Here is an 11,994-nt window from a genome sequence, read left to right as displayed (position 1 = left end):
GTACATGATCTAACTTAAAATAAACAACTTCTCAGAGAAATAGAAAAAAACCCCTTTCTAGCAGCACCTCAAAACTAAAGTGACACAAGTGCAGCCTCCCTCTGAGACTTCACCTTTTCTCTGCAGTTGTTCCCACCTGCTGATTCCATTGGGTTCATCTGCTGCCACTTTAGCACAGCTGGGAGCAATGACCCTCAGGGCTTTCTTCGCCTAGTCACAGGCTACTCATGCAGTACACGGATAAAGGAAATTACCCTCTAGAGATAATCTAATTTTCCTGCATGTAATGGGGAACAGCGAAACGAACAAGAGAAATCAGAATTCTCTGACAGAATTGGAAATATGTCACGCTAACACAGTGGTTTTCACTTAAAAGACCGTGAAGGGATTTGTATACTGATTTATAGAAATGAAGATAATTAATAATGCCGTTTTAAAAATGTGCTGCAAGACTATAGTCTAGTCTCCTCTTAGAAGGTTTATCAACATAGCTGTGACCTGACACCCACCTGAGTTATACAGAGCTGGAAACTCTGTTTTTCAGTCCACCTTTAAAAATAGGCAAAATACGATTACAAAAGCAAGTTAATGCCAGTAAGTTATCAGTGTGGGTTTAGCACAGAACTTTTGCAAGTACTGCACTTCCCTGACACTTTTAGAGGTCCCGATTGATCAAGGGCAGTCGTGCCTGTGGCCGGCAGTGCCACGGCCGCAGAGGACGGGTCACAGCCGCCCTCCAGCCGCAGTGTGACGCCGTCGGGCGCAGGATGAAGCCAGGCGTGACATCAGCGGGACAACCCTCACAGTGACGTCACCGCTCAAAGTTAGACGTCATCGCTCGAAGCCTGACGTCACCGCCCTGCCCCCACGCCGCTGAGGAGAGGAGCCTTCCCGCCTCCCTCGCTCCTAATCAGCGGAGCGCTTGCGTGTCCGCAGTCCGCGGCCAATGGCGGAGACGCTTACAGCCGGCTCTGAGGGCGCCGCCACTCCATTGGCTGTGCGGGCGGTGAGTGGCGGGCGGCGCGGCGCGCGCGGCGGGGCGGGGCGGGGCGGGGCGGGGCGGGGCCGGGGCGGTGTGTGGGTCCCGCGGGTCCCGGTCCCGCCATGGCGGCGCTGCCCGGGCCGCGCAAGCGGAGCGGCCCCGCGCTCGGCGGGGAGAGCGGTGCCGCGGCCGCCCCGCCGGAGCTCCGCAACGGCCTGCCCCCGCACAAGCGCCCCAAGAGCGTCGTGACCGGCATCGTGGACCCCTTCGGGGACAGTGATGATTTCACGGCGGACGACCTGGAGCAGATCGACATCCTGGCCTCGCAGGCGCTGTCGCAGGATCCGCCCGCGGGACACGCGTGGGGACCCCCGGAGCTGGCCCGGGGCGGGCGGCAAGGTCGGTGTGTCCCGGCGGCTGCCCCTCACTGCCCCGCTGCTGCCAAAGGGTTTGGTGAGCCTTTAGGAACCACAGAATGGCCTGGGTCGGCAGGGACCGTAAAGCCCATCCAGTGCCACCCCCTGCCATGGGCAGGGACGCCTGCCACCACCCCAGGGTGCTCCCAGCCCCATCCAGCCTGGCCTTGGACACTCCCAGGGATGGGGCAGCCACAGCTGCTCTGGGCAACTTGTGCCAGGTCCTCACCTCCCTCACAGGGAAGGATTTCTTCCTAATATCTAACCTAAATTTCCGTCAGCGTGAAGCCCCTCCCTCTTGTCCTGTCGCTACAGGCTCTTGTAAATAGACTTGCTCCGTATTTCTTGTAAGTTCCCTTAAGGGAATTGCTCCTGCCTGTTCCCCTGGCCACCAGCACCCCACGGCCGGTGTCCGAGGGATGGTTGGGATCCAGAGGAATAACGAGGATAACAATCCCAGCAAGCACATTGCATTGATCTCACGGCACCAGGAGCCCGTGCCTGGTGTGTGTGTGTGTGTGTGTGTGTGGGGTGATGCCAGCCTGGGACAAGGGTGCTTGTGTTAAACCTGCCAGATTAAACCCAAGTTTCCTAAAGTTTCCACATGAAGTAGGTATCATATTCTGATAGCATGTTGGCTTTCAGATTTTTTTTCCTCTTAATTTCCACTAATAAATGCATAGCATGCCTTGTATTAACAGCTGACTTTCAGGTTTACGTTGAAAGAAACAAAAGCAGGGTTTTTTTCATAATGAAGCTTACAGAGGTTGAATAATCAAAGTATGTTTTAGCAACCTTTACATCTGTCATGTCACCAGGTGAATAAGTTTTCAGTGAACCTTTGTTTGTGCACTATCTAAAGTTAACTCAGAAGAATTGCTTGCTTTTGCTGTGGGTCATCTTGCTGGTTTAAAAGATGAGATGATCTTAAAGGTCCCTTTCAACCCTTTCAACTGTGATTAGAAATTTGAAGGGGCAGGGGTTCTTCTGTTATAAGAATTGATGCACAAGCACTAGCAAAGTTCCTGTGGTGGTTAGATGAGGCAGTTTACCTGTTTGTAAGGATGGTAGAATACTAAGATATTCAGATGTATGCAAAGACAAATAACAAGACCTTGGTGTTGAGTCACCAGTGGTGTACATTCATCACCTGTGCTTCCGATTTTGGCTTCTCCCTGCAGGAGGAAGCAGAGCAGAAGATGGTCTGATGAGAGATGCATTCCAGCTTGAAGTGCTGCAGACACAGCATGAAGAAATCAAACAGAAGGTTGGCAATATCCTCCCCTCTCCTCTAAATATCACATTTTTGATAGGAATAACTGAAAGGTGGGATAAATCCAGTCCCAAGCATTTAATTCTAATCAAGGTGATCAATAATCTTTATAATCCAGTTAAAATTACACTAGAAAAATCTCTAGTAATACTAAAAAATGAAAGCAGTGTTTTATTTCTTGGTAATTTCAGATTAGCAAGTGGTAATTTTTCAGTTTTATTTGTTTCCTGTAAAATAATTTCTCTGCCCTGTCAGCCAGAGTTGTTTTGTTCAACTTAAAAGATTTGAGAAAGTGACTTCTAAGTGACTTTATGTTACTTTGCCTTCTGGTGGCCATTTATGGAAAGATACTCAGTTTCCCTTTCTCCCTTCTCTGTATCTTACCCAGCTCTATTACATCCACCTTTATCAGGGAATCTCCTACTTGTATACCATATTAAATCATAATTTTACAGTTGTAGAGAAGTGTCTTTCTGATCTTTTCTTCTTGCTTTTCTGAGTAACTTCTCCATGATCCTCCAAAGTCTTGTCTCTGAGTGGCGGTGGCTGCTCAGGAAGTATTAAAGACTCAGTGTCATGAAGATACTGTCAGTGGGTTGTACCTTGTCTTAGAGTGTTTGTGGGCTATCCTGATGGATGTAATAGTATAATTAAATTATCACTGTTATAGTCCAAACAATGAATAAATTACTGATGTGTGTGACTAGAACACTTTAAAAAAAAACAACCAACAAAACATAATTGCAGAGAAGGGGAAAGAGAAGGATGGTCATTTTTAATTATGTTAAAGAAAACAGTAGCTGAGCCTGATTTAATCAGAGAAAGAGTAGAGGCAACATGTATAGAATTTTTGGGCTGGGTTACCAGGAGCATTTTTCTCCCTAAAAATTATAAATACAGCTAATTTTCAACCACATCCTGATGCAAATACATACTTTTGGCTATATCTATCATTTAATGGAATCCCTCTGTTTGCAGCTGAAAGAAGTGCAGGATGAAATTCTCACCAAAAATGGAGAAATTAAAATTCTGCGTGACTCAATGCAGCAGATGGAGTATGCTATGGAGGAACAGAAAAGGTCATACCTGCAACTGGAACAGCAAAAATCTCAGCTTTTAAGTGAAAAAGAAAAAGAGTTCTCCAAAAAGGTTTGTAAATATGTCAGTTACCTGCAGGTCACCTACAAAAGCTGATTCATGACTTAATGATGTCACTGCCCATTTGGTCAAAGGAAGAGCATTTGTGTGAAATTTGTGTGAAATTTCCACAGTGCTTGCTCTTATTTTCTTGCCTAGAAGAAAACATTTGTAAGAACTCGTTGAGGGTTTTCCCCTGCCAAAATAAAGGAGTGAAATTCAGGTGGTAGAGCTTTTCATTTACTTATTGGTTTTCTTGAAGCCATCCCGAGAACACTGCAATTGGAATGTATTTTAGAGTGGGGGAAAAAGTGACAGAAGATGCTTGGTGGCTCTGATCAGATTGCTGTTCCTGTTGCAGTCATCTCTCAAGCCCTGAAGAGGACAGTGGCTGCTTTTGTCCAGTTGGCTCTGCAGTTGCAGCCTCACTGGAGCTATGCTCTCTGTGGCACTTGCTCTGTCTTAGCCTCTCACTCAAAGGCTTCTTGCCTGAACTCCTTTCACGTGGTTCTCTTAGTGTTAATTGTTCTAAAGTTCCTAAAAATGGAGATCTTGTGCCGAGTTCACAGTAAGTAGATGGTGATCTCGAGCTCTCATGGTAACTCAGTTGCTCTGCAGTTGCACCGCTTGTAAACTGGTAACAGTAAAACTGTCCTGAACTCCTCTTTCAGTTACAGTCGTTGCACTCTGAGCTGCAGTTCAAAGATGCAGAAATGAATGAATTAAGAACACGACTTCAGAACTGTGAAAGAAATAAACACCTTTCTCAGGCAGTTCCAACAACAAGGTAGGGGGATTGGAAAATGAATTGTGCTCAGTTTTGCAATACGTGTGTTTAAACTATTGAAGAGGCTTTCTTTCTTCATTTAACTCAGCTCTGTTGTCTTTAAAAAATACAACAAGAAAGTCTGATGACATATACGAAATTTGCTCAAAAAAAAAGCCTTCCTTGTATCTGTGACAGAAATTTAGAGTTTATAGTGAAGTATCTTTGAAACATCAGTGCAAAGAAAATAGATGGTTGTTTAATAAAATAATTACAAAAGAAATACTGATTCGTCTTTTTATCTTAGCCCTAAAAAGAATCACGTGGTACAAGTGAAATCAGAAGGATGTTCTCCACAGCCAGGAAGAAGATCTTTTCCTACAAAGGAATCCTTCAATGCTGAAATGTCCAGTGTGCCATTGTGTTCTTCAGGAAATCTGATGGGCCTGACTGCTTCAGTCAAAGAAGGTAAACCCATGTACAGCTTGCAACATTTCTAGCTGCATGTGAACAGTCTACATTAGAGAAGGACTTTGTGACTGAACAGTTGCAGTCAGTTCACAGTTATTTGTTTTACTTTGGTTTTGCTTGATTTTTTTTCCCCACTTTATACCAACTGGAGTTAAATAGCCATGACTGAAATTTGCATGAAGATCATTTTAATTCATACCTTAGTACCAGATTCCAAGGTGTCAGTGATGAAGTGGCCAGTGGCTGCAATAAAAAACTTTACTGTGTGATGAACTAGAACATCCAAATCGTTCATCTGTCTTTTCTCATTGCATAAAGAATAGGAAATAATTTGCCTACTTCTTGGTCTGCTAGTCAGCTAATGCATTTTTTGTATTCTTGTTCTAGCTTGTTGGATTGGATTTTAAAGGGTACATATTTAGCCATATTGAAAGAAGCAACTGAAAAAATGTATTCGTTTCCTCTTTTATATGTAGGGCTGTAATTCTCATGAAATTGTATCTTGAAATTCATTGAGTAAACCATAGGAAATTAATATATGCAAATATTTGAAGATTGGTATAATACGAAACAAAATTAGTGATTTTTTATAGCAATAGGAAATAATAAATGGAAGAAATGTGGATATCAACTAATCCTTACTTGAAGAGTCATGAAAAATCTGGGATGTTGATGTCAGTTACCTGGTTCATTCTAAAAATATGGGCAGTAGGAAATCCAGCAAAAAGAAAAATGCAGTAGCCTGAAAGCATTGGTACTGCTATTGTTTGTTATGGTAGCAACACTCAAAATGCCCATTTGTTTGAAAAAATACATTTGTTTCCTTTTCTCCTGAACTCTGCAAGGCTTTTGGCCTTGATTTGCTTGGTAATTGTGACATACAGAGATGATTAAAAGACCATCTAACACTGTGGCCATGTGTACAGGCTGGGTGCCGTTCTGTGTTCTCCCAATCCCTGTTTGTTTCAGACAGGAAGATAACCCATGCTGAAGTTTCATCCCAGAAGCAGCACAAAGCAACAGGAAAAAACCGTTCCCACAGCTCTGTCCCCAAACTAAAGACACGAGGTAATACCATTCTAGTAATGCAGAAATAAAACCAGGGAAAATGTACCTTTCAAAAAAAAACAAACCAAAAAAACCCCACTATAAAGCATTTTCAACAGCCAGCTCCAAGAATTCTTTAGGGTACTGTCTTAGTTGCAGTAGGCAGTGGAATGGCATCACATAATTTCAATATCTGGAGTGGAAAATGGAGGGCAAGTCACCAGAACAGATGGGATATGTGATCACTTGGCACAAGCTAGTTTGCTTATATGGGACCATAATTAAAATACCTCTAAATGTAACTTGGTTTATATTTAAATACCTTAAATTCGTTTTTCTGAAAGTCATCCTCCTGTTAAGAAAGAAGATTCATAATGAAAAAAACATTTTGAAGTTGCGAGCACTCTAAGTAAGGCAGATCTTCTGAAAATACTGATTTTTGTTGGTGGTGATGGCAAATCTACTCCAAAGACAATTCTGTATCCTTCCAGGTTCTATTTTGCTGAATGCACTGATGAAGCAGCCCATTGTCCCTGGGTCATTTCTTGGACTCTGCCACCTTCTCAGTAGCAACTCTGAGGCTCTACCTGGAGCTGTGTCGCCACCCAACTCTTTGGATATGTAAGTTTTATTTTCTTTGTTAAACTCTATCTGCCATGGTCAGCACAGTGGCATTCTGTGCACTAAGAAACACTTGATCATGCAGGACAGCTCATTCCCTGTGGTAAATCATGCCCTGCTTGGGCCATTTAGTGTAAAATTTGGAACATCATTCTGTATCTTTGATTATCACAGATACTAAACACTGGAACATCACTAAAAAGTAAATGAGGTTAATTATCTGTTAGGGGAAGGCACAGAACTAAACCTGGAAGTAGCTGTTAGCAGCTTGCATTGCAATGAGGGAAGCACAGAAACATGATCATGAGTTGAAGGGGGAAGAAAATGCTGAAGGTGTGATTAAAAGCTGGTTTTATATCCTCAAAATAGAAACTGTGTTCAGTTTGTAACATACAGTTTGCATGCAACTTTCCAAGATATATTTCCTGGTAAAGCATTTTAAATATGAAGATTAGGTATGAATTATAATAGTTTTTCACTTTACAGAATTAGACTGGAGCTTCTGAAATACTCGTTTTTCAGATAGGTTATTTTATTAGTAATGAAACCTAGAATGCTTTGAAATGGCTCTTCCATGCAGGCATCAAGTAGTATGATGTTTTCCCCCTTTTTTTCCTATTTTGGAAACAGACATCTCTTTGTACTCTGGCCTTTCTGTTATTCAATTCATAATATGGATAACTCAGATTTCAACTCTGTTCTCTGCCTTTTTTTGTAAAGCATTTCCCTTTTACTTCTATTTGGACAGGAAGCCCACACAACTCCCCAGCAACAAGACAACTCAAGAAGGAATCGCTCTTTTATCCCTGCAAGAAGCTCAAAAACTGGCAATAACAGGACTGAACTTGATTGCTCTGGATGAAGGATTAGTTGAGGGAAGCCCAGCAGAAGGCCAGGGAGGGCTCCTGCCCCTCACCCAGAGCAGGATCCAGGGTGCTGTGCATCTCCTGCCCTTGGTGGAGCACCACATGGATGCCTTCTGCAGAGCAGAGCAGCTGGGGGACACACCGGGGAATGGAGCCTGTGGGACCCATCCAGCCGCTGCTTCCAGAGCCAGCACAAACACTGTGTCAAGCAAGGAGGACTTCAGGTTGTCCCTTGAAGAAAATACTCTTGTATCACTGGGAATCCTTTATTATTTGGTGTTCTACAGCAGGGATGTTGTCCACACATTGCTGTCTGCTGAAATGGAAAAACATTCCGCTGCTGGAGATGAACGGGCTTCCAAGATGGACAAAAATGTGTTGTGTGACAATCAGTGTGACAATAAAGAAGAGAGCAGGACTCAAGGAGGGCTGCCTGCTCCACAAGATCCTCCCAATACTGATGGAGCTCAACATTCTTTGTTTAAAAAGCTGCTTCAGATTTTAGCTTTTTCTGCTGCAAGGGGCTCCCAGACTGACAATATCCTGAGCCAAAGCCTAAAGGTTTTGGTGAAAGTAGCTGAAAACTCAACTATGGACTTGTTAATAAAGTAAGTCAGTAATAGCTTTAAAATTATTTCAGAGTCTGCTGTTTAGCAGTTTTTAGTCTCTGTTGAAACTCATCTGGGCAGCTTCCAGTAGAAATTGTGCTATGTATGAGAGAAATCACATCTCAGATCACATTTGAGAGGCAGCTGAGGATCTTTCTACTGCCTTTGCTGTTAATGGGTGTAATAATCATCCCTGATCAGTAACAAGGTTTGCTGATGATGTTCACATGAAGGAAATGCTGTTGCCTCACTGAAAGTGAAGAAGTTTTATAACATTAATTTTATTTGTGGGGGTTTTGTGATTGCTCGGAGATGCATAAGGAAGGAAAGCACAGAACCTCATTCTGGCAAGTAAAACTGCCAGCGTGAACTGCAGAGTGACTGCCAAAGTAACAATGTTTTTCAGCATACTCTTTGTATTTATGACAGGTAATTTGAGATGGGGTATGTTCTGAATAGCTAAAAAGGCACAAATTATGATGCTGTCCACAAAAAATAGTGTATTTTCAACTTGTAACTGCACTTCCCTTTTCTAACTAAATTTTATTTTGAAGTTTCCAGCACTTACTGAGTAGCCAGACACTGCAGCGTTGTCTGTGTCCCGAGACCCCTCTGCCCTCTGTGCTTCTGACTGTGAGACTCCTGTGTGCTCTTGCTCAGCACCACCTGTTGATTGCTCAGCTCTGTTCTCATTCAGGTAAAACACTGCAGGACACAGAGAACTGTTACCATGACTAAAAGTAATGCAAACACACCTTGCTGCAAGGTGTTGAAACCACAGAAGGCAAAAAGCCTGCTGTGTAACCTGAAAACTTGTTTTCTACTTAAGATTTGGAGACTATTTGTCTTGTGGTATCTGTCTACAAGCAGTGCTTTTGATAGCCACTTTAAAATCACTTTCTAGATTGTGTATTTAAGGTTGATGAGGAAAAAGGGGCTTTTGAGGAGTTTTGAAGTTAAATTTATCGGCGCTCATGGCACTGTTTAGAGATTCCAGTGTGCATGACAAATGATCTCAGTTCAGTTTCTTATGAATGAACCAGGACAGGATTACCCCAAAGGCAAATATAAAGTTTAAAGATACCAATTTCCTCAGCACTGCCAAAGATGTGGGAAGTAAAACAAGAAGCTCAGCCTGTACCATGAGTCCTAGGATAGAACTCAAAATGTTTCCTTGCCTCAAAGAATTCATTTTTGTCATGAACAAGTGGCTGGTTGGAAAAAGAACGAAGTTCTCTCTGTTTCAGACACCTGCCTTCTCCTTGCACTCTACATGTATATAACATCAAGACCAGATAAATCAGCATCTGAAATACTTTGGCTTCAGCTGGAGCAAGAGGTAACCACGGCTGAGTGTCCATGTGCTCTTACCTTCTCCGTCCAGCTGGGGGAGTGGGAGGAGCAGCACAGTGCACGAATTGTCTGAAAACGAGTTCTTTAGCTGAAATACAAAACTGCAACTATGGGCTTACAGTAAGGGGTTATGATGATTTTTGAAAGGACCTACCTGCTTGAAACTGTGTAACTATCCTTGAAGAGAGCATTGGTCATAATAGTCTTTGAAGTCACTGAAAAAACCAAGGAAGATCCTAGGATGGCTGCAGATATTCAGCACTAAGCTTTATTTAGGCTTTAGGGCAATGAAAGAGTAAAAAGAAGCAAGATTTGTGTTTCATTTTGATTGTATTTATTACATTTAAAAGGCATTCCGTAATGATTAAGGATTTATATTCCTTGCAATCAGTGGAAATGCTAACTTGCTTTTTAACAGGCATGTTTATATATAGAAAGAATACCTTTTAAACCTGATTTGTGTTGTTTGTACAGACAGAAGTGACTTGTTTGAGGTTCTATTTGCTCTACTTCCCTCATTTTAAACAATTTTGAACCCTTTCCATTACCTCTACCTGCTCTGTCACATTAACTGTAAACACATTATCTGTATGCAGTGAATTAAAGGCCGCTGACCTTGTCAGCCTCGCTTATCAGAAAGTTGAGAAGGTTTCTGTGCAAGGCAAATTCTGTTTGTAAAGTGTTACAGGGAAAAAAAAAACAAAAACTTGTACAACTTTGAGGGTAAAAGACATCAGCCATTAAGAAAAAAAATAATACCCCAAGAATATTTGAAAGTAACAATTAATCATCCTAACTTATCCCTGACTCTAACACAGCCTGTGTTTGTAACAGACAGTCAGGCTCCTGACACGCTGCCTGTGGTGCTCCAGACCAGCAGTTTTATTTCCTGGCAGAGACTGTCAGTGCAACCTCGAGGTACGTTCACCACGCTCTCCCAGTTTAACCTGCTGAGAACTTCCAAGTGATCAATTCTGAAATCTCTTTGTGCCCCTTTTTTTTTTGCTGTAGTGAAACAGAAGCGTCCTGTACTTTTAGAGGATGCCACCTTCTAGGAAGCTTGCTTTGATTTGCTAGAAAATATCCTGAAATTTGAAAGTTTGAAGAGATTAAGCAGTAAAGTTCATATTGAAGTAAGTTTTCTGCTCCTATATTTTTGCTTTTTGTATTGAGGCACTGTTTTTTTCTCTTGCAGGTGGTTAAGGCACTAATTGTGATGTTGCACAGACAGTGGATGAAGATTAGAAGATCTGAGACCAGCTTGTGTGCACATAAGGAACAAGTTATTCAGTTTTTACGGGATGCTGTTTTACTCTTGCACAGCCTGTCTCAGAAAGATAAACTGTTCCATGAACACTGTTTGGAAGTTCTCCATCAATATGACCAAGCCATGCCAGGCATTAGAGCCATTCTCAAAAAGGCTCAAAAACTGAGTGCCTCTGAAGGTAAAAATTAGTCAAATGTTGGCTTTTTTCCATGTTGCAGAAATAAAAAATTCACTTCTGTCACTTTTCTTCTTTGAGCTAGTTGTTGCTCAGACCTCTGGAGGCAGTTTAGATTGCATATTAGGAAGAATTTCTTCCCTGTTAGAGTGGGGAGGTCCTGGCACAGGTTGCCCAGAGAAGCTCTGGCTGCCCTATCCCTGGAAGTGTCCAAGGCCAGGTAGGATGGGGCTTGGAGTAGCCTTGAATAGTGGAAGGTGTCCCTAAAAAAGGCATTAAAGAAAAGAGGGGGAGAGGTTTGTGTGACAAAACACAAATCTAAAGACCTGTTCACACAGAACCTTCAAAAATTGTATTTGCTGTAGTCTTCTACCATCAGTATGTTCTAAAGTGCAGATAGCAGCTATAATTATACTGTATGAAGCAGGAAAAAAAAATCATTCTCTGAAACATTACTGTTTTTTGTTGCAGAGCTGATTTTGGATGAATTGTATCCTCCTGAGCCAGAAGACCAAGGAACAGACTCTAGCTAGCCAACAGCAAAGATCTCTGTCCTTCCTTATCTGAATCATCCTTGCCAATGTAAATGTGAACTTTGAATCATCCTTTTAAGTGATAATCTTGGGTTGCACTCAAACACAGCACAACTAAGACACGTTTCTTTGTTGTAATTGTTTCAGTGCTATTTAAATGTAGCTGAAAGCAAAGGAATTTTGATGAGAGTGATACTGCTGTGCAAACTCATTCAATGGCTTATGACTGGTTCTGGTTATGAATTCCACATCCTGTATGAAACCACTCTGAATGGAAATTTCTCTCTATTCTCCATTTTACTGTGACTACAGCTGAATTTATGATGCTGAATGTGCCGAGGTGTTTGGCATCACTGTAATTCACATGAAAGCCTTTTGAACACAACTTGTTTCTTTTGTAGCTGTACCACTTCCTTGCGTGACTTCCAGAATTTTCATATTGTTGATATTAGTAAACAGTTTACAGTGATTTTAAAAAA

General features: G+C 42.2%; 1 protein-coding gene across 2 annotated transcripts; it reads left to right on the top strand.

The window, feature by feature from the left end:
• Positions 1-1,060: 1,060 nt before the first annotated feature.
• Positions 1,061-11,994, top strand: ATRIP (ATR interacting protein). 2 transcript variants are annotated; one of them, XM_066195489.1, is made up of 13 exons: positions 1,061-1,381; positions 2,580-2,665; positions 3,650-3,820; positions 4,480-4,595; positions 4,882-5,042; positions 6,015-6,113; positions 6,584-6,713; positions 7,462-8,187; positions 8,742-8,884; positions 9,435-9,526; positions 10,375-10,458; positions 10,736-10,985; positions 11,454-11,994. In XM_066195489.1, exons 1-13 carry the CDS (start codon positions 1,105-1,107, stop codon positions 11,513-11,515), a joined length of 2,397 nt encoding a protein of 798 aa, XP_066051586.1. In that variant the 5' UTR covers positions 1,061-1,104; the 3' UTR covers positions 11,516-11,994. The 2 variants fall into 2 exon arrangements, with proteins under 2 accessions (XP_066051586.1, XP_066051587.1); XM_066195490.1 differs by lacking the exon at positions 1,061-1,381 and adding an exon at positions 1,384-1,435.

This window comes from Chamaea fasciata, unplaced genomic scaffold, assembly GCF_029207755.1.
Source record: "Chamaea fasciata isolate MVZ Bird 193981 ecotype frontalis unplaced genomic scaffold, bChaFas1.0.hap1 SCAF_13, whole genome shotgun sequence".
In the NCBI taxonomy this organism is placed as follows: Eukaryota; Metazoa; Chordata; class Aves; order Passeriformes; family Sylviidae; genus Chamaea; species Chamaea fasciata.
Note: the sequence above shows the minus strand (reverse complement) of the source record. Positions and strands in the feature narration are given on the sequence as shown.